Source organism: Paroedura picta, chromosome 3 (assembly GCF_049243985.1).
Source record: "Paroedura picta isolate Pp20150507F chromosome 3, Ppicta_v3.0, whole genome shotgun sequence".
In the NCBI taxonomy this organism is placed as follows: Eukaryota; Metazoa; Chordata; class Lepidosauria; order Squamata; family Gekkonidae; genus Paroedura; species Paroedura picta.
In genome coordinates this window covers 24,943,125-24,962,691 of record NC_135371.1, presented here as the reverse complement: position 1 = coordinate 24,962,691, position 19,567 = coordinate 24,943,125, and the positions used below count along the sequence as shown (strand labels likewise).

General features: G+C 41.9%; 1 protein-coding gene across 1 annotated transcript in view; it reads left to right on the top strand.

Moving 5' to 3' along the window:
* Nucleotides 1–2,508: 2,508 nt before the first annotated feature.
* The window catches only part of TMF1 (TATA element modulatory factor 1), a 29,802-nt gene continuing 12,743 nt past the window's right edge, over nt 2,509–19,567 (top strand). Inside the window, exons 1-8 of the mRNA XM_077325130.1 lie at nt 2,509–3,017; nt 9,694–10,937; nt 12,019–12,122; nt 12,901–13,027; nt 15,599–15,704; nt 17,334–17,476; nt 18,090–18,256; nt 18,388–18,544. Coding sequence (XP_077181245.1) covers nt 2,858–3,017; nt 9,694–10,937; nt 12,019–12,122; nt 12,901–13,027; nt 15,599–15,704; nt 17,334–17,476; nt 18,090–18,256; nt 18,388–18,544 — 2,208 coding nt within the window. The 5' untranslated portion in view covers nt 2,509–2,857. The remainder of the gene's footprint in view (nt 3,018–9,693; nt 10,938–12,018; nt 12,123–12,900; nt 13,028–15,598; nt 15,705–17,333; nt 17,477–18,089; nt 18,257–18,387; nt 18,545–19,567) is intronic.

The window sequence follows — 19,567 nt, the reverse complement described above, 5'->3', positions numbered from 1 at the left end:
CTTAATCTGTCAGCATATCTATGATGCCACTTTAAGATGTCGGCATAACTACGAAAATAGAAAAAAAAGTCAAATGTAGTTCCTTTAAACCCAATCAAGCTTTTCTCTTTTGACTTTGCTAAACATTTAAGAATGAAGTTCCTTTTAAGAAGTAATTTGATTACTGAATGCAGCAGTCCAAAAACCATAAGACAACGAGAAGATAAGGTTTAAAAGAAGATGACATAAAATTCTGACACAGTCTTAGGGGGGAATCCGAATTTGAGAGAAGATCTGAATAAATTTCTTCCACCATGTGGCCTTATGTTATTGGGTTCTCCCTCTGGTATTCTAACAGCAGAAGGGATAGCAAATAAACAATTTCCCTTGAACAAGGCTAGATGCATGTGACAAGAAACTTTGGAGTTATATATTTTGCTTATTCACATCAGTAATCATGTTTCCCACTTTCCCCCAAAGACCCTTAAAACTGGCTTTGAAGTTTGCTAGTCATCACCAAAACTGCAAATACTTAATTTATTCCACACACATGGAAAGCTGCCTTACATAGAGACATACATCAGGTTCATCAGGGTTAGTATTGTCTAGTCAGAATGGCAGTGGGTAGCTTTCTTGGGCTGAGGTCTTATATACTTTCCCTGCAATAGCAGTCCCCAACATAGTACCCACTGACCGCTTTCCTGGTTTCCATCAAATGTTCTTGGGAAGTGGGCAGGGACATATAGGGGTTTTACCTAGGAGAGTTTCTGATTGGTCATTGGAGATCTGAGTGGCTGAGCAGCTTTTTAAAATGGTTGCTTGGGAGCAGGTACCCCTGCATCCCAAGGATAAGGTGACCAAATTGTCCCACTTTTGGAGGGACATCTGGGGGCACCTGGCAAATTCTACTTAGGTTGAAATTAAAATATATATATTACAATACTATTTTTGCGTTCTATGAAACTTTTTGATGCTCCATATAGACCAAAATTTTAATCAAGAACCCCCCCAGTCAATGGTGTCCTGCTTTACCAATGTTAAAATCTGGTCACCTTACCCAAGGATCTTCTCGGAGTGCCTGAAAGTAGGCGATGTGTATATGCAAGAAACTACTTTAAAACAGTATGTTCATTTAAAAAGGCAACTTCACTCTTTGACATTTGGCGTTTCACTCCATCTCCTGCAATGATTACACACACACACCATCTTACAGCAGAATCAGTGGTGTGCACAAAACAAAATTATTTTTTGGGATTCGGATATATTGGACACCCCCCCTCCCAAATTAAGGATTCTTGGAAAAAAACTTGAGTTCCTATGGTATGGTATTCAGATTGCATTTATTCCAGAAATCTGATTTTTATTTTTTGCCCCATTATAACCTATGGTACTGCTATAGTCAATGGTGAATCTATCTGGGGATATCCAGGGGTCATCAGGAACTGTTTCGTTAGGTAGAGGCACCAAAATTTCAGTATAGCTTCTGGCTGCTCTCCTCAGAAGACCCCCTTATTTAAAAAAATGGAACAGGAAGTTCAATTCCATGGGCTTCCAATGAATGTGCCCTATCTTCCATTGTTTCCAAAGATGAGGAAAAAGCAGCAAAGCAAACAAACGACTGATACCAAGTTAGAGAGTCTCTTCAGTGGAAACTGAAGTGGGGGTTCAAGCACAGCAGAACCCCAGTACATTTTAAGAATGGCCAGCCAAACCACTGCTGCTGTGGCAATGCCAGTTCAACAGATCCAAACAAACGGGGGAGGAAAGCACAGCCAGTGCATGTACAGAGTGCCCAGCAGTGAGAACAAAGAAGGTACCAGAGGTTCACAGTGTAGGGCACTTCCACTGAAGCTTTGCATGGGACCTCTGGGTTTGTGCTCTTGAAACAGACTTCATTAGGCGCAAAAGTGTCCCTAAATAACGGCCGCAAGACTATGAAGCAAGCAAGACACAATCTGACAGTAGCTCTGACTCCTGTTTAAAAGCACTCAAATTAGCTTGCCACACCGAATGCTAAACCGTCATACCAACTTTCAAGCAGTTGAACTTAACTGCATCAACTCAGCCTTTAAAAGCACATTAGTCCCCCCCACACACACACACATTTATTTGGGGTTGTGTTAAGTGGAGGGAGGACTGGGAGAAGAAAAAAAAACAAGTGGGCGGCTGTGTTGGTCTGAAGTAGCACCACAAAAATTGAGTCCAGTGGCATCTTTAAGACCAACAAAGATTTATTCAAGGTGTGAGCTTTCCTGTAAAGGCACACCTCCTCAGACAAAATGCAACAAGGATAATGAGAGTACAGATATATAGAAAAGGTATCTGCCCTTCTCATGATTCTTGTTCCATTCTGTCTGAGGAAGTGTACCTGCATAGGAATGCTCACACCTTGAATAAATCTTGTTGGTCTTAATGGTGCCAGTGAACTCAATTTTTGTGGTGCCTCCGAAGCAAAGGAGGCGCCATCTTGACGCCGTTCGGTGACGTCACCCCGGAGGCCAAAGGGGAGGTGCCCAGGAACCGGCGCTCAGCTGGCGCACACAGCCCAGGCGGCCGGCGAACGGGGGTGCGAATGCTCTCGGTGGCTATGGCAACGGCGCCTGGCGTCACGTGAGTGCCCACGGCAGGCGAGGGCGCCGGCGCCGGCTTGTTTTGCTACGTGGAGGCTGGCGGCCGTGCGCATGCGTGTTGGGCCCGTTCTCTCCTGAGGGGCTGTCTGGCCGGCCGCCCTGCTTCCCTGCGGGGGTCGCTCACGGCTGCCGAGGCGCTGCGGGATGCGGGTGGCCGTTTCGGCGGCGCGCGCCTGCGGGGCTGAGGGAGCGGAGGGGGTGCTCGCGCGCGCGCTCTGGCCCGGCCGGCTTCGGCGCCCGTGAGGGAGATGAGCTGGTTCAACGCCTCGCAGCTCTCGAGCTTCGCCAAGCAAGCCTTGTCGCAAGCGCAGAAGTCCATCGACCGGGTGTTGGACATCCAGGCCGAGGAGGAAGAGGACGGCGAGGGAGGCCCCGGCCGCATGCCCACGCCCGGGCCCGGCGAGGCGGGTAGGTGGATAGGTGGGTGGATGAGAGGGTGGGCGCGGCGGGAGGGGAGCCTCAACGCGATGCACAGGTGAGGAAAAGGCGGGCAGCGGTGAAGTCAACTTTCCGAGGCTGGGTCACTCCCGGCAGCTCTGAGGCGGATGTTTCTGCTGGGGAAAATGGGTAGCTGCAGTTTCTCGCTTAACTTCCTCCTCTTTTTTTTTTTTTTTTGTTAGTGTCATTTGGGGTATTAAATCTCTGAAATCATGGTCCATAATTATCCCACATCAGTACATCGTGTAACATGTATATGCATGTTATTTTTAACATACATGCTTCTACTTCCTTGTGTATGTGGCTGTATATGTGAAGAAGTGGCTGCTAAACTGGAGATCTGTGTTTTAGGACGTTTTATGTCTTCATCATGTAGTTGCGCCTTCTTCCTATAACCCATTTGTCTGTTCGCTTATGTATTTTTTTTAAATAACGACTTTTAAAGAGGCACTTGCCAAGTTGACTCATCCTAAACTCCGAATTATAAAATAGAAATAAAAGAACAAATCAGACTAGCACAGCTTTGGAATCAAATCTCAAAAACCGAGCCTGGCTTGGTTGTTGCTTAGTATTGTTTACTTACACTTGTATTAATGCCTTATGATATTTATTAGCTGCAGCCTTCCATTCTCTATGTTCTTAGCCTTAGTTAGGTTATGTACTGGATGAGGACAGTTTAGATTAAACAGCAGTTTATAGATAGGAAGTTTAGAGAATTTACATCTTGCCACACTCAGTTGTGCATTGTGGTGCCATCACCTTATTCTTTGTTTTGTTTTTTTCCTTTATTTTAAAAATTTTTATTTTAGAAAAACAGTGAGGGTACAGAAAGGGGGAAAAAGAAAAAAGCAATTACATTAGTCAAAGAAGATAGATTTATATATAATATATAGGATACATAACAATTTCATCCCTTCATTGTAAAATACAATGATTCTTATTTCTGTTGTGGTCCAATTGTATTCACCATTTAAATCTTAAGTTTCAAATTTTATAACTAATCTATTTTGACCACACTGGTTTCATCGTTGCTAACTATTCAACATAACATATTTTCACCACTTCTGCATATTCATTAGATCCTTTTGGTATATCATGGTATAAGAGACAGTCCATGTCTCATATCAAGAATGCATTTATATTTTGGGTATTACATTTGGAACAGATTTTAATTCTACTATTTCATTACCATATTTTTATATTTTTTCTCACTTTGTCTCCTGCTAGCATAGCATACATGCACCATCTTTCCTCAAATTTTATAATAGACCTGTTTCTCAGATAGGTGTTAATTTTGACCTAACCTGATATTCAGCAAGTTTATTTTTCCATCCTTCTAAATGTGGACAGACACCAACTCTCCATTTTGTTGTGTAATGGTCTCCTTCCCTTCCATCCTGTCAAGAAAAAATACAGTTGTTTTCCTCCTCCTCTGAATCGCTAAGGTGTGACTTCAAATGAAGGAATTAATCTTTTCTTTGTCCTGTCACACCATGCCTTTTTACCTGGTATAAGAGTTCCTGTTTTCACAGTATATGTGACTGTGATCCATACTTCAGGAAGGACTCTTCTTCATTTTTTAGGCCACTTCATTCACTCATTTACAAATGAATTGTAATTCTTTCAATCATGCCTGTCCCACCTGAAGGTTTGATTGACTGTGAAGTGAGTTATGTCACCACTGTGTGTGCATTGCCATTTAGCCACTGGCATATATTGAGTGATGCCTTCTAGTCATGGCTAATATTGGGGCATTGTTGAGAATTGGCATGGTAGGTGGGTGGCAGTGGAAATGTTGGGGCGCTTTCAGTTTTCCTGTGCTGCTGGATGCTGTATGGACTATGGGCACAGCTTGCCAAAGTACTAGTAAACAACGTTTTTTAAAAAGTTATATTTTTTTCTAGGCCAACATTCTGTTATATACCTGTGCATTAATCAAGTCCCAATAAGTGTTAAGCATGATGCTTCTTTTGATTTATGCAAAGAAGGGGGTAGTAAAACATGTTCAGGCTTATCATTCCTTAATGAATGGCAGCCAGATCTTGTTCATATACTAGTGCTTATAGTGTATGACAATGGCTGTTTACTGGTTAAAACCCTCAGGCAGATAACAGAAGGTGGCTTCGCCATCACAGTAATTGCTTGTTTTGTTTGCAGAAAGATTTCATAAGATGGAACCACTGTTCTTTGCAGAGCTGTGCCATGCATTTGATGTGCAAACACTAGTCCGGAAGCTAAACCTGATCTGCTTTTTAAAAAGACAACAATAGTGATTTAAGAGCCTGCAGCTGACTCTTTACAAATACTAATATACATGCCAATATTTAATATATCACATAATTCCTGTGAATATAAAAGTGCTTTAAATAGTATGATATGATGAGATAATGAAATACTTTTGCCCTTTGGAGGGCTCAATTTCATACTTTGTAAAGGGAAGTAATACAAAGAGGCATCCTCCACTTGGCTTTCTGAATGCCTCTCTCTGTGTTCCTTCCTTTCTCTACCTTTGCTCAAAGTTGCATTTCTATATCTAAAAAATTCTGCAGCATAGCAGCTGCAGTTGTCTGTGTACAGTGTACTGATATCATAGTACTTTTGGTTGGGGAAATGCAATGCTATTGAAGCTGTCAGTTTCTCATCTTTTGTTAGTATCTTTCCTGTTGCTTCAGTTGGGGTCTTTTGTGTTTAAAAGGCAACCTGCTCTGTTTGTTTCTCTGAGGTCTCAGTCACTAATGTTGGGCTGTGTTTCCTTAGATCAAGAATTACGAACAAGGACTCAAGAGAAACTTTCAGGGCAATCCTCTGTATTTCATTTTCCTTTGTACCCTCATCCTTCCCATCTCTCCTTCTCTACCAAACTGCCCGCTCTGTTGCAGCTGTCTCCAATAGGCAAAAAGCAGATGCTGATTGCCAAGTGCAATTGGTGTTTGAGCTTGGCGGGAGCACTTAGCCACATAGCTGCCAGTCTAGGCCAGACGCCGCTGACATTCAGCATTTGCTTTCCTTGACAGGCTTCTTTCCCTCTTGGAGGTAGTCGCTACTTTGGGCAGTCATTCTTTACCTCCTTATTCTTCTAATTCTCTCCCCCCAGCCTGGTCCCAACAGTTCCACTCCATGAGCACTTGAGTCAGGCCTGCCTTGAAGTGGCAGGTGAAATGCATAGATTATGTGTGTGGAGGAGTATGGAACAAGCAGGAATGAGGGTTGCTGGATGCAGGGGTAGTCAACCTGTGGTCCTCCAGATGTTCAGCATTTGCTGGCAGGGGCTCATGGGAATTGTAGTCCATGAACATCTGGAGGACCACAGGTTGACTACCCCTGGCTAGATGGGTCTGTGCCCTCAGAGCAGCCTTGAGCAGCTAGCTCGATGGCTTCTTGATCTGTCAGTAGGTTGCAGCAGCTCTCTGCTGATGCTGCTTTGGTCTTGTTTGAGATATGCTTGGGGGCAGACTTTGAGCCTGAGGAGGAAGGATCTCCTTGCTTACCACTGTCTTTCACTTCTGGTTGTATCCCCTACCACCTCTCCTAGTGCATCTTGGAAATTGCTAGGCATCCCCTGAAATGGCAGCTGAGATCTCTTACGAAACATTGTAAGATCTTGCTTTTAATTATCTTAATTATTTTTAAATCCCTTCATTTAAAACAATCTTAGATTCCCCACAAGTTTGCAGAAAGATCTTCTTCCCTGCATGGCCCTAATCCACAGTTGCGTGTGGCAAATTGATACTTTTTAATCTTTGTAAAATATGTCACATTTGATACAGTAAACATGTTTGATTAACATTATATATATGGATAGCTAGCATGGATTAGTTGTTAAAAGTACTGGACTTGAATCTGGGAAACCCAGATTTGAACCCCCACTCTGCTGTGGAAGCTTGTTGGATGATTTTGGGCTCATCACATACTCACCAACCTCATAGGGTAGTTTTGAGGAGGAAAGGAGAATTATGTAAGCTGTGGGATATAAATAAGTAAATAATGTCACTGCAATCAGATGTTAAATATGATGACTTTGCTTAGGCACCAAATGTCACAGTGAAGTTGTTCTTACATAACTCACAAGTACATATCTGGGAGAAAGGAAGGAGACCTGTTACTTAGTTGCATGCAGTTGCATGCACAACAGTTGCTTGTGCAAGTGGAATTATGCTACGTTACACAACAAAAATTGAGTCCAGTAGCACCCTTTAAGACCAATAAAGATTTATTCAAGGAGTGAGCTTTCGTGTGCAAGCACTCTTTCTCAGACAGAATGGAAAAAGAATCATAAGAGTACAGATATAAATAAAAATAAATAAATATAAATCAGTGGCAAATCTATTCATTATAAGATCTATTCATGATAACAGCTCCTCCTGTGTCTGCTTCTTTAATTATCCTTAATTATTATATTAAGGCTGCTCTGAGAGCAAGGTCCTATCTGGTCACCACCTACTCCTGCTTGTTCTGTACCCCTCCACACACACAACCTGTTGTTGTGCTACTTCAGACCAACACAGCTACCCACTTGAATCTACGCTAAGTTACATCTTTCTTTTTAACTCATACATTTCTGGATCCATCCCACTGCTTGAAGTTTGATAAAAGGGAATACCTAGAAGTTATTGCAAAAGAGGATGTCACCGAATGATCATGTAATGCAGTGGTCCCCAACCCCCGGTCTGGGGACCAGTACCGGTCCGTTGATCAGGCTCCTCTTCATCCTCCTCCCCAGCTGCTGCCTTGGGGGCTGCCCTGCCACTCTGCCACCAGCTCAGCTTTGGTGCTCTCTAGCGGCCGCCATGGCTGGGGCTGCCTCTCGGCATGGTACTGCGCAGATACGGCTGGCAGCACCCCCCAGTGGGCGGTGGGAAGTCAGGGGTTCCAGGGTTCAGGTGGCGGCGGCCCCGGGCCTCAGTAAAAGTGTCAAGCGTTGACTGGTCCCCGGTGATAAAACGGTTGGGGACCACTGATGTAATGAATTTCTCTTCCTGATAGCTAGAAGAGCCCCTCCTGAACAGGGGACCCAAAACACTGGGGAGCAAAATGCAAGAAGAACGAATTCCTATGTTCACCTCATCCCCTGTTCTGAAATACATGTGTGGTGGAAGGGCAAAAAAGCTCACAGCTGATGTGTGCTGCAATGTATGATTGCTCTCCAATGCACTGTAGGCAAATCTGGGCAAAAGGGCCTGCAGATTGGCTGGTGTAGCCATGATACATAATGTTAAAACTACATCGGTCTGTATATAAACTCATAGGGAACCGTGTATGTTTCTTAAATGCTTTATTTGTTCTCTAACATGGTAAAATATTATTGTGTACTGCCTTCTTTTAAGTAACATTACTCATCACTTCCAAGTACTTGCAGTCACACATGGTTTTGTCAGAACGTATTAGTTAAAATCAGCACTAGAGCCAGCTTGGTGTTGTGGTTAAGTATGTCGGCTTCTAATCTGGAGGACCAGGTTTGATTCCCCACTCTTCCACATGCAGCCTGCTGGGTGACCTTGGACCAGTCACAGTTCTTTCAGAGCTCTTCCAGCCTCACCTACTTCACAAGCTGTCTTGTGGAGACAAGAACGATAGACAATTGTAAGCTTCTTTGAGGCTCCTTCAGGTAGTATAAAGCAGGATATAAAAAAACAGTTCTTCTTTTCCACAGTTTCTTTCTGCTTTCCTTTGTTTTACAGCTGCCCTGCCTCACCCCACAAATAAAAGTAAATAGTTCTAACCAGAAACAAGGTCTGGAGATAGTTACAGAATAGAGCATTGGTTGCTGTGAGATGGATGGCAAACATCCATGCTATTTTATTGCCTGGTGCAGTCATAAACGTTTATGAGAACTGAACTGATAGTGATTCTTAGATATAAAATAGGAGTAAAAGACACCCAGCTGCATTATTGGATGAGACCTGGACATGGGGTATCAAGCATATAAGTGCATGGACTGCTGTGCTGTATGAACTGAAATTAATACCGGTGATGTTAAATTTTTATCTTAAGACTACAACTGCAACCACTGAAGAAGTAACAGAAAATGGGATTGAATACCTGGGACCCTGTTTTGATTGCAAAATTATTTAAATAACCTAGGACTGCATTTAATAAATCTTAAGAAGATACCACTTTTTGCCGATTGGTTTTGTTTGCTTTTGGGTTCTGTTTAATTGGCCAAGAGGTTTCCCCCTAGAGTTTGTTCTTTATATAGACAAGCGGCCATCAATTAATAACAGGTTCATAAATTTGTATTTAAGAGACTGGGGCATGGATCCGATGAACAGGTTCTTTCTGCACTGAATGCTTTCTGCTGCAGAGAGGACTGCATTTTCATTTTAGCATACATTTGTGCAAGAGCCCATTGAAAACCATTGAGCCTGAGTAAGCAGAAGTTTTAGAGGAGGAAAATGTGCACTCCTAAGCAGAGAAAATAGAGTGTACTTGGAATTCATTCATAGGATCCAAGCTTAGGTGCTTGCATTAAAGTTTGATCCTTTTTTAAAAAAAATGGCCCATTAAGAATGTATTGCTATGCAAAAGATTAGTGATAGTTTTGGGGGGTGATTGTATGGTTCTGTTAGATGCTGCAAACATATAAATGTTTTAAGGGTTGTATAATGACTCTGAATATATATTAAGTTACCTCCCTTCCTTTTTTCAGGAACCAATTCACTTACAAGTGGAGGATGGGATACTTCTGCCTGGGGGTTAAATCCTGATACAGAAACTCAAAGTCAGCCAATATCCTCTCCTACTGCAATCACCAAACCAGTTAGGAGGACTGTAGTAGATGAATCAGAAAACTTCTTCAGTGCCTTTCTCTCACCTACGGATGTTCAGAGCATACAGCAAAGTGCAGTAGTATCCAAGCCCCCCACCAAATCCCAGCGACCCAAGGAAGAAGTGAAAAGCACACTACAAGACACTCTGCATAGTGACCTGCCAGAAGCACTGGTAGAAACTGAAGCAAAGGACTTCTCTGTAATTGCACTAGTAGAACTAACAAATCCCAGTGATTCCCAGGAACCTTTAGAAGAAAATAGCTCAGTAGTTGATACTGAAGACAAGGCTGATGAAAACAAAACTGAAGGCATTGAGCAACAGGTGCCTGCTGAGAATATCAGCATAGAAAAATCCACTGATGTTGCAAAATCAGATTCAGGAAGTGATGGACCTGTACACGCGCCTGAAAGTCCTGCACAGTCTCTGCCCACAGAGACTAAAAATGTAGCTTTGGACACAAAAGAACGCAAAAGCGAGGACCGGCAAAGCAATACACCTTCCCCTCCTGTGAGCACTTTCTCCTCAGGGACATCCACAACGAGCGATATTGAAGTTCTGGATCATGAAAGTGTAATAAGTGAGAGCTCCGTAAGCTCAAGGCAAGAGGCTGCAGATTCAAAAGCCAGCCTTCACCTGATGCAAACATCCTTTCAGCTTTTGTCAGCATCTGCTTGCACAGAATATAATCGTCTCGACGACTTTCAGAAATTGACTGAGAGCTGCTCCTCCTCCGATGCGTTCGAAAGGATAGATTCTTTTAGCGTGCAGTCACTAGACAGCCGTAGTGTAAGTGAAATAAACTCAGATGATGAATTATCGGGCCGGGGATGCATTTCAACGTCTGTCACCATCAACCCTCTGGCCCCCAAAAATGATGCAGTTGACCCCGTTAAAAGCAAATCTGACCAGATTGTCAGTGAGACTCTTGCACTGCCTGCAGATGAAGCAGAAATGGAGGAAAGTGGGAGAAGTGCCACCCCTGTGAACTCTGAGCAGCCGGATGTCTTGGTGGTTCCTGTACGGACTGTTGAAGAGCACACCCCAAAAGAAGAGTTAGTGGTAATTAATCATCAGGCTGAAGAGTTATCTGGTATAGAGTGTGAAAAAGAAGAACTGTGCAAGGTAACCCCAAGGCTGATGCCTTCAAACTAACATTCTGCTTCCCTTGTGACATCCGTGGACGGTTTGGGGGGAGGGGTGCAGCAGTGGCAGGTTAGCGGTGGAGTGTTTGAATCATGCTCTGCATGAGGCTTGTTGATTTGTTGTACTTGTGTGGCTGTGTTCTCTCTGTACAATGTGTCGAGGTTGGCAGTAAGAAAAGGCTGCTCAATTGTACTGTTAAGTAGCATCTGTAGCTCTAACGGGTTTCTCAAATTTTAAAAATTTGTTAAACATTTCAGGTGATATGGTCATATATGGTCATGTCAACCTGCCCTTGCAGAATGGCCAATGATGGGCCTGGAGGAGGTGGGAAGGTGAGAGATCCCGGGTGGTCATGTGTACAGCCATGCTTCCCAACTGTATTCTGCATAATCGCACTACTTCTGGGGTTTCTCAAAGCCTGAAGAATGTTTCAGGGGTTTCTCGACGGTAAAAAAGCTGAGAAAGTTTTCTCTAACTTATATGCATCGATTCAGTCATGACTCCAGTCTGTTATATTAGAATATGCATAAAGTGTTACCGTTTTGTCCAAGTCTGCTTAACGTCCAGGAGCAGTAATCTGTGTTAGAAAACTGTCCTGTTAGAAATAAATTTGGTATCTATTTTATAGTGGATGGTTTCTACTTATTATGGTGCTAATTCAAGTCACTGGAGCAGACCAGATATTTACTATAGGTTGATGGTCGGCTACAATGTAGAGTTTCCACAGGTGAAGCAACTTCTGTGCTTCCTCTTGAAATCTGGCTCATGGTCCCCACTTCCCCCAGGAATTTGGGGGCTGCTGTAGGAAAGTGGAGCTGTAGAAGTCACACCCCACAGGGACCTGTGGAAATGCTTACTGGATCCGCCGCAGAACAAACATGGATGCAATAAATGTAGCACTTTGGGGGAAAGTTAGAAAAGAATCGGCATTGTAAGATGTCAGATATTATGTTACTAAAGAAAGTAGTTGAGAGAAACTTCAGGCTTTCTTTATACATTGCTGATGAGAGGAATCTTACCGCCATTGTCCCAGTCTTTTCATCTCTGAAATCTTCTTCAGATTATTGATTCACTGACAGAGAAGCTGGAGATAAGGGAAAATCGACTATTAAATGTCAGTAAAGAGAAGGCATGCCTCGAAGAAGCCTATGATAACCTGAAAGAGTAAGTGTCAACAGCGGTCATATTGAGCCTGTGCCAGTTATATACAAACAATGTGATCCTGTTTGCTGTTTCTTGAATAATGTGTGCATTTGGTTGTTCTGTGTATGCATAGCTTTTTGTGTATTTAGGCTTAATGGATTATAGCAGCCTATTACAAAAGTTGATAAGGTGACTGAATTTTAGTACTGTAATACAGCGCTGAATGGAGCCTGCCTTAATTGCTGAAGCTAAATATTTATGTGTTATCTGGCAGTGATTATACTTGGCTTTTATGAATTGTTATGAGCAAACCTGAAGAAACTCAAACCTTTGGGGTCACATTTTTCCACTCCCCCATTAATTTTTCTCGAGATTGGTTTTGATCATATGCCCACTGTATTTCCATACTCTGTCAGATAAAAGGGATGCTTTTACAGAACCTGGTGAGAGTTCTGCTCTGATCTCGAGGGAAGAGCATTATAATGGGAAAGGCTTGCCTTTGTAAGCTGCTGGGTGGATCTTCCTGCATGGATGGAGCCAGCCTTCAGCAATGATTTCAACACCTTCTGCTACCACTGATAAATAAACCCCCCTGAAAATAAATACATTCCAATTGTGTTCATTATTTTATGCAAATGCAGCTCAAACTTAGGCTCTTTAAAGAGAATGCTGCAGGAGGAAAGTACTCAAATAGTGCCTCCTTGCTCCTCGGGTGTTTTTGCCTTCAAAAACAGAAAGATGTGTGTGTGGTCTGTATATTACAAGCATATTCATAATTACAGGGGTCTTTTATGTTTAGTGAAATCTTCAGAGTGAGAGAAGAGAGCAGTAGCATTTCATCTCTTAAAGAGGAGTTTGCTCAGCGGATAGCGGATGCTGAGAAGAAGGTCCAGTTAGCATGCAAAGACAGAGACACAGCTAAAAAGGTAATCTCTCCACTATCTGAACACTGTTTCTATAGTTACAGAATCTCTTGAACTCACATAACAGAAGAAGAAAAAGTTGTTGTTGTTGTTGTTGTTGCTGCTGTTGTTATTTTATTTATATCCCGCCTCCCCCCAAAGGCTCGAGGCGGCTCACATAAAACCCCATCCCCTAAAATCCATAGCAATGAACAGTAAAATTACAGCAATTAATAACCAATTGGTCAACAATAAAAACAACAAATGATGGCATAATCCTAATCATCCAGTCTCCGCATCCTCAACTGCAGGGAGGTGGGGGGAAGCTGACACTTATACAAGTCCCTGTGAAGTAGCAGGAAGCCAGATCTTAATATGAAAATGTTTTGTGGCATGTATTCCTGCATAGTGCAGGCTTTTGGACTAGATGACCCATGAGGTCCCTTCCAGCTCTATTATTCTATGATTCTATGATCATAAACAGATTTTTTGAACATGAGTTTTCATGAACTGGAACCTACTTAACCAACTGTATGTAGTGTTCTGTCACTGGGGATACACATATAAGCAAATTGTAAAAAGTGGGACAAAAACAGCTATGAAATGACCATGACATTTCTTCTCAAAGGTCAGAGGCATGCAAAATAGGCACAGCAATCAATTACCAGCAATAATTTATGAGCTAAAGTAATACCTGTCATAAAAGATAATTCACCTAATATCAAATATCGATGCATCCTGAAGAATGCATCTAATGAAGCGGATGCTGGTGCCTCTAAGTGTATGTGACAGTAAGTTCAATTCCATGGTCCAATGCAGTAAAATTAAAAAGCTCTGTTCTGACTTAAAAAAAATAAAGACATTAACATTGTGTTATACATAGGTGAATACAGTCTGTAGAAAAATCTCTAGAGAAGGAATTCTCAGGCTTTGTCACAGCAGAAAAGTTGTGCCGGTGTTGGTCTCCAGTTCAAGTTGCCAAGCAGTTCCTGAGTGGAAAGACAGTTTTAAAATAATAATAATAATAATAATAATAATAATAATAATTTTATTATTATTATCCTTTAATTTATATCTCGCCTCCCCCTGGAGGCTAGAGGCGGGTCACATAAAATCAATCCCCTAAAAACAGTAATAAGAACAATAAAACATAGTATATTAATCACAACAAGGCAAGACAAGAATGGCGGCCAGGTTCATGCAACTAACCCAATTTCCATAACCCCACTAAAGGTAAAGGTAAAAGGTAAAGGTATCCCCTGTGCAAGCACCGAGTCATGTCTGACCCTTGGGGTGACGCCCTCCAGCGTTTTCATGGCAGACTCAATACGGGGTGGTTTGCCAGTGCCTTCCCCAGTCATGACCGTTTACCCCCCAGCAAGCTGGGTACTCATTTTACCGACCTCGGAAGGATGGAAGGCTGAGTCAACCTTGAGCCGGCTGCTGGGATTGAACTCCCAGCCTTATGGGCAAAGCTTTCAGACGGCTGCCTTACCACTCTGCGCCACAAGAGGCTCTTATAACCCCACTAAAAGGAAGAAAAAAAAGGGGGGGGCTGACGGCACACGCAACCACCACATTTGTGAGGGGGGGGGCGGATCTCCCTTGCTGCCCGGCCCCAATCAAAAGCCTGCATCTCTCCTGGCCTCAAGGAAAGACAAATGGCAGTTGACTCCCTTTCATAGAATCATAGAGTTGGAAGGGACCTCATGGGTCATCTAGTCCAGGGGTAGTCAACCTGTGGTCCTCCAGATGCCCATGGACTACAATTCTAGTCCAACCCCCTGCACTTCCTCTATTTCAGGAATGAAAAGAATAGTGGAACTAGTTCCATGAGTCTGCTTTAGCCATAGTCAATCTGGAGCAGAACCTTCCTTTCCTCAAACCAAATTCCTCAAGAGAAATATGGCATGGGAATCAGCTGTATGGTCAAGAAAAGTTTGAAAATCCTGTTGGTCTTCTACAGGCTTGTTACCTGAGCCTCAGCATCATTGTATCCTCATCATGTATTCTAAATGGAAACAGTACAGTATAAGACGTCTGGGGCAATGTGCTGTGTGCAGTCTGAGACGGTATCATAGAGGAATTTTCACTTCAGCTAGCAAACACTCATGCTTTTGCTTGAAGATAAAGGAGGATAAGTAAGAGCAAGGGGAAAGTATGCTTAATTATAGAGCAGAAGGGCTTTGGATGTAGGTTGACTTTTTTTTTAACCAACATGATAGTTTGGCCAAGGTAGTTTGAACCTTGAATTGTTTGACTGTTTCAGGTAAATTTGGTTTGAATAGTCAAAAAGTATTGATTTTAATCCCCTTCCCCAAGAATTTTAATACTTCTGCTTTCTTAGATTTAACATGGAAGCAATATTTGAAGGTTTTCCTGTAGTATAAAAGATTGTTTGTAATTCTGTTTCACCCACAGACTAATAAAGATGTATCAAGTGTGCCACTTGGTGTTTTCAGCATCCTAGAAAATACAAAATATAGGTTATTGAATAACTTGTTTCTCAACAAACGTATGTGGTTTGAAATGAAGTTTGAAAAGTCATGAACAAAAATTAAAATTCTGTACTAAATAATTTCATTATTTTTGTAGGAAGTAAAGACTCTCAAGGAAGAACTAGCAACTAGACTGAACAGTAATGAAACTGCTGAGCTACTAAAAGAGAGGGATGAACAGATTAAAGGGTTGATGGAAGAAGGTGAGTATGAGGTAACATTCAGTTGGGTTGAATCCAACAGAGAATGAGACTAAAGGCATTAGTAGAAGGGAATCTTTCTTGCCAGCCTCCTTCCTCTAGTAAACTCCTGAGACCACTGAACAGCTGAGGCTGGGCCCACATGGACAAAAAAGGCATTTGTGGCTCAAGAGGCTGAAGTGTATAGGGGGATTTTGATGCAGATTGCTCATACTTTCTTCCACTGGCACAAGAGATACTGTTGGCGTAAGGTGGGGATGATCTTTTGCAGCAGGCTTTTTCAACCAGAGTATCGTGAATCCCTGGGGGTTCTTGATGGCCCTAGAAGGGTTTCCTGAATGGGTGGGAGTTGTTTAATATATTTTTTAAATATATTAAGAATTAATTACTATTAGTAAAAAATTACTAAATATATTAAGAATTAAGGTACTATGACCATATATGGTCATGCCGACCCACCCACTCCTCCCAAAATGGCCAGTGATCGACCTGGAGGGAATGGAAAGGGGGGGGAATCCAAGGTGGGTGTGTGCACAGCTCTGCTTCCCAACCGTATTGTGCACAGTCACACCACTTCTGGGGTTTCTTGAAACCTGAAAATTTCTCAGTGGTTTCTCAACAGTAAAAAAATGTTGAGAGAGGCTGTTGTACAGCTTTGTTTCCTACCTTGTATCTGCTGAGTTGTATGGCTTCCTGGCCACATGGATCCCAAGTCCTCTAGCATCAGCTTTTCAGAGGTCTCGGGGACTACAGGGAGAGAGAGTTGGAAAGTTCATTGTTGCCAAGTGCCTTCATTGGATTTAATCCCCAAAATTTGATTATAGGAAACTGGTTCTACAGAGTCCTTCAACTGTCTGCCTACATTACATGTGTGCTGTTGGAAATGCATTTTGAATACAGCACTCATGTTAAGGAGCGCCTTTGTTTTGAGGAAATGTTATTAATTTTAGGCATTGCTCTGTTTCTTCTCCAGGGAAAAAAATGAAATGGTTTATGGACCACAAAAAATAATGTTGGCTTAAATAGACCAACCAGTCAAACCAACAAATACATAATAATTCAATGTGAAACCATAGCAATCTGAAGAATCAGCATATGAAAGTTATTTTTTGTGGAAACTTGAAGAGTTAGGTTTGTCCTCCACCACTCCCCTTGACTATTTTCACTTAAATACCTTTCAATTACAGTGATAGAAAATGGGAGGGAAGAGTGGCTTTCATAAATCCTTCATTACAGCAGCACAGATGGAAGATGGGGGGCAGCTGGAACCTTTTGTAGAGCCTATTTTTAATATACAGTCTAATACTTCAGCCATATTGTATTTGTGTTTCTGGTAATCTAGTTGGCTTGGAAATATATCTTAGAAGAAAGAGGTAAACTGAGATAAACTTTTCAGTGTCTTGTATATCCTTGATATACAGATGCCTTGAAGATAAATGCTGTTTAAATCTTGCTTGATCACTCACTATTGAAGCTGAAAAACCTTGATTTAAGTCCCTATCATCTATTGATTTTCATGGTAACAGGTGGATTCTTAAACCAAAAATTGCTTATGAATTGTAATGCAGAAAGTCATAGGCCTATGATAAATATGCATTGATGTCAGCCACTAAGATCCATCTTTCTCTTCAGGAGAAAAGCTTTCCAAACAGCAGTTGCAAAACTCCAACATCATCAAGAAACTGAGAGCAAAGGAGAAGGAAAGAGAAAATACTTACACAAAACACAGTAAAAAAATCAAGGAATTGGAAGAGGAATTACAGCATCTGAAACAGGTCAGATGAACTTTTAGCTACCACCTAGGTACCCTTAGGGCTGCAGTTTGTCTTTTCTGTGACCCAGTTCACATTAATTTAGTTGAGTGGTTAATCAAAATATTAATATCCTGCCTTCCCAAGATTGGATGAGATTGAAATAAAAATGAATAAACACTAATTTATAAAATACTGTAAAGTCGACAGCAACAGCAAGATAAGGCCGAAGTCCATGTTTGGCCCATATAGACCATTGAGGAGCAGTAGGATTTCATTCTTGAAATAAAACCTGTAAAAGTACACCAGCCATGAAACTCAGTTTTGAAGGCATAACTTAAAAAGATCCAGATCCTTATCCTGTGTCATCAAACGGTACACATGAAAGGGAGGAGAGGCCCCTCCAATGCAGATGCAGCTGCTGGTCTAGTTCTTAGACACTGCATACATATTACTGTTTTCTGTCTCATTCTTGCAAGCTGTGAACCCCAAGTATCTGGCTGGGTTTTTAAAATTCACAATAAGGATTTCAGAAGACCCTTTATTTCCAGTTTCTTGGTCAGAGTTGGATTTAGAATGCTTGTAAATGGGAAGCTGTTTCACAATGATAGACTGTGGTTGCTTTCTATTGTAAAAGGTATTGGATGGCAAAGAGGAAGTAGAAAAACAGCACCGGGAGAGCATTAAGCAGCTAAATAGTTTGGTTGAACGGCAGGAGAAAGACCTTAGCAGACTCCAGGTGGAAGTGGAAGAGCTTGAAGAGAGGAACCGGAGTGTCCAGGCAGCCCTTGACAATGCCTATAGGTAGGAGGTGCTTCTGTGACAATAGATGAATTCAGATTTTATTATGGTATTTAAATTTGTTCAGTAGCATACTGTTAACTGTATTCCAAAATATGTAGATGTTTTCATGTTCTAAACCCATTATTTTTCAGAGACCTTGCAGATCTTCACAAAGCTAATGCCACAAAGGACAGCGAAGCCCAAGAAGCAGCCTTAAGTCGTGAAATGAAAGCTAAAGAGGAGCTTGGCTTAGCTTTAGAGAAGGCCCAAGAGGAAGCTCAGCAGCAACAAGAAGCTTTAGCAATTCAGGTTGGGCACAACCACTGATGTACATGTTTTTATTAACAAAATGTGATATGATGAATGTTCTCTAACATTTAAGACTTGGACCACAGTAACACAAAAATTGTTTATTTAATTTATAGACTGCCTTTCTTGCTGAAAATCAAGGGAAGTTACAATCAGAAGAATGCAGGAAGAATAGGCTGCTATGCTGAACCAACAAAATTGGAGGGTGTACTAATACAGGCAGTAAAGCAGCATCACCAAAATAGAGAACAGTGTAGCAAAATATCCTACTGCATAGAGCTTGGCTGAAGCTTGGTAACCAATGCTCTCAAAGCAATTTAAAAAATACTTAGAGAACAATGAGTGCCAACCTGGGATGGATGAAAGGCATATTTTTAAATTGCACAGAATCAGAGCTATCTAAATGTAAGGCAAGGCAGTAGTAGATTATTATTATTATTATTATTATTATTATTATTATTATTATTATTATTATTATTATTATTATTATATACTGCCTACCCCGAGGGCTCAGGGCGGTTTACAGAAAACAGGAAAAGATACAATTAACATATGGTAACAGGTAACAGTAACAGTAATAACAATATAACAATAATAACTTAACAAGATCATAACAATAACATAAAATAGAAATTGCGAGAGCCTTAGCTCAACTCTTACTGGGACCCAGTGGGTAAAACCGATTAATGTCAGTCGTAGGGGGGGAGCTTGGGGGCCAACTGGAAGTGGTGGTTTGGGTCGACCTCAACCAAATGCCTGGCGGAGGAGCTTCCTTTTGCAGGCCCTGTGGAACTTGTTTAGGTTCTGTCAGTGCCCTGATTTCAGTGCGCAGGGGCAGCAGTCATTGTTTCCCCATGTGAAACCGTGTGGCAAGCTTCATGTACCTAGTAAGGCTTCTCAAAATATCAGTCCATTGAGCCATCATTGCTCATAAATGCAGCTCCTGAAATGCTGCAAGTGTGAGCACCGTGGATAAGAGGGAAATTAGCATTTTACCAAAATGCCGTTATGAAGGAACCAGAT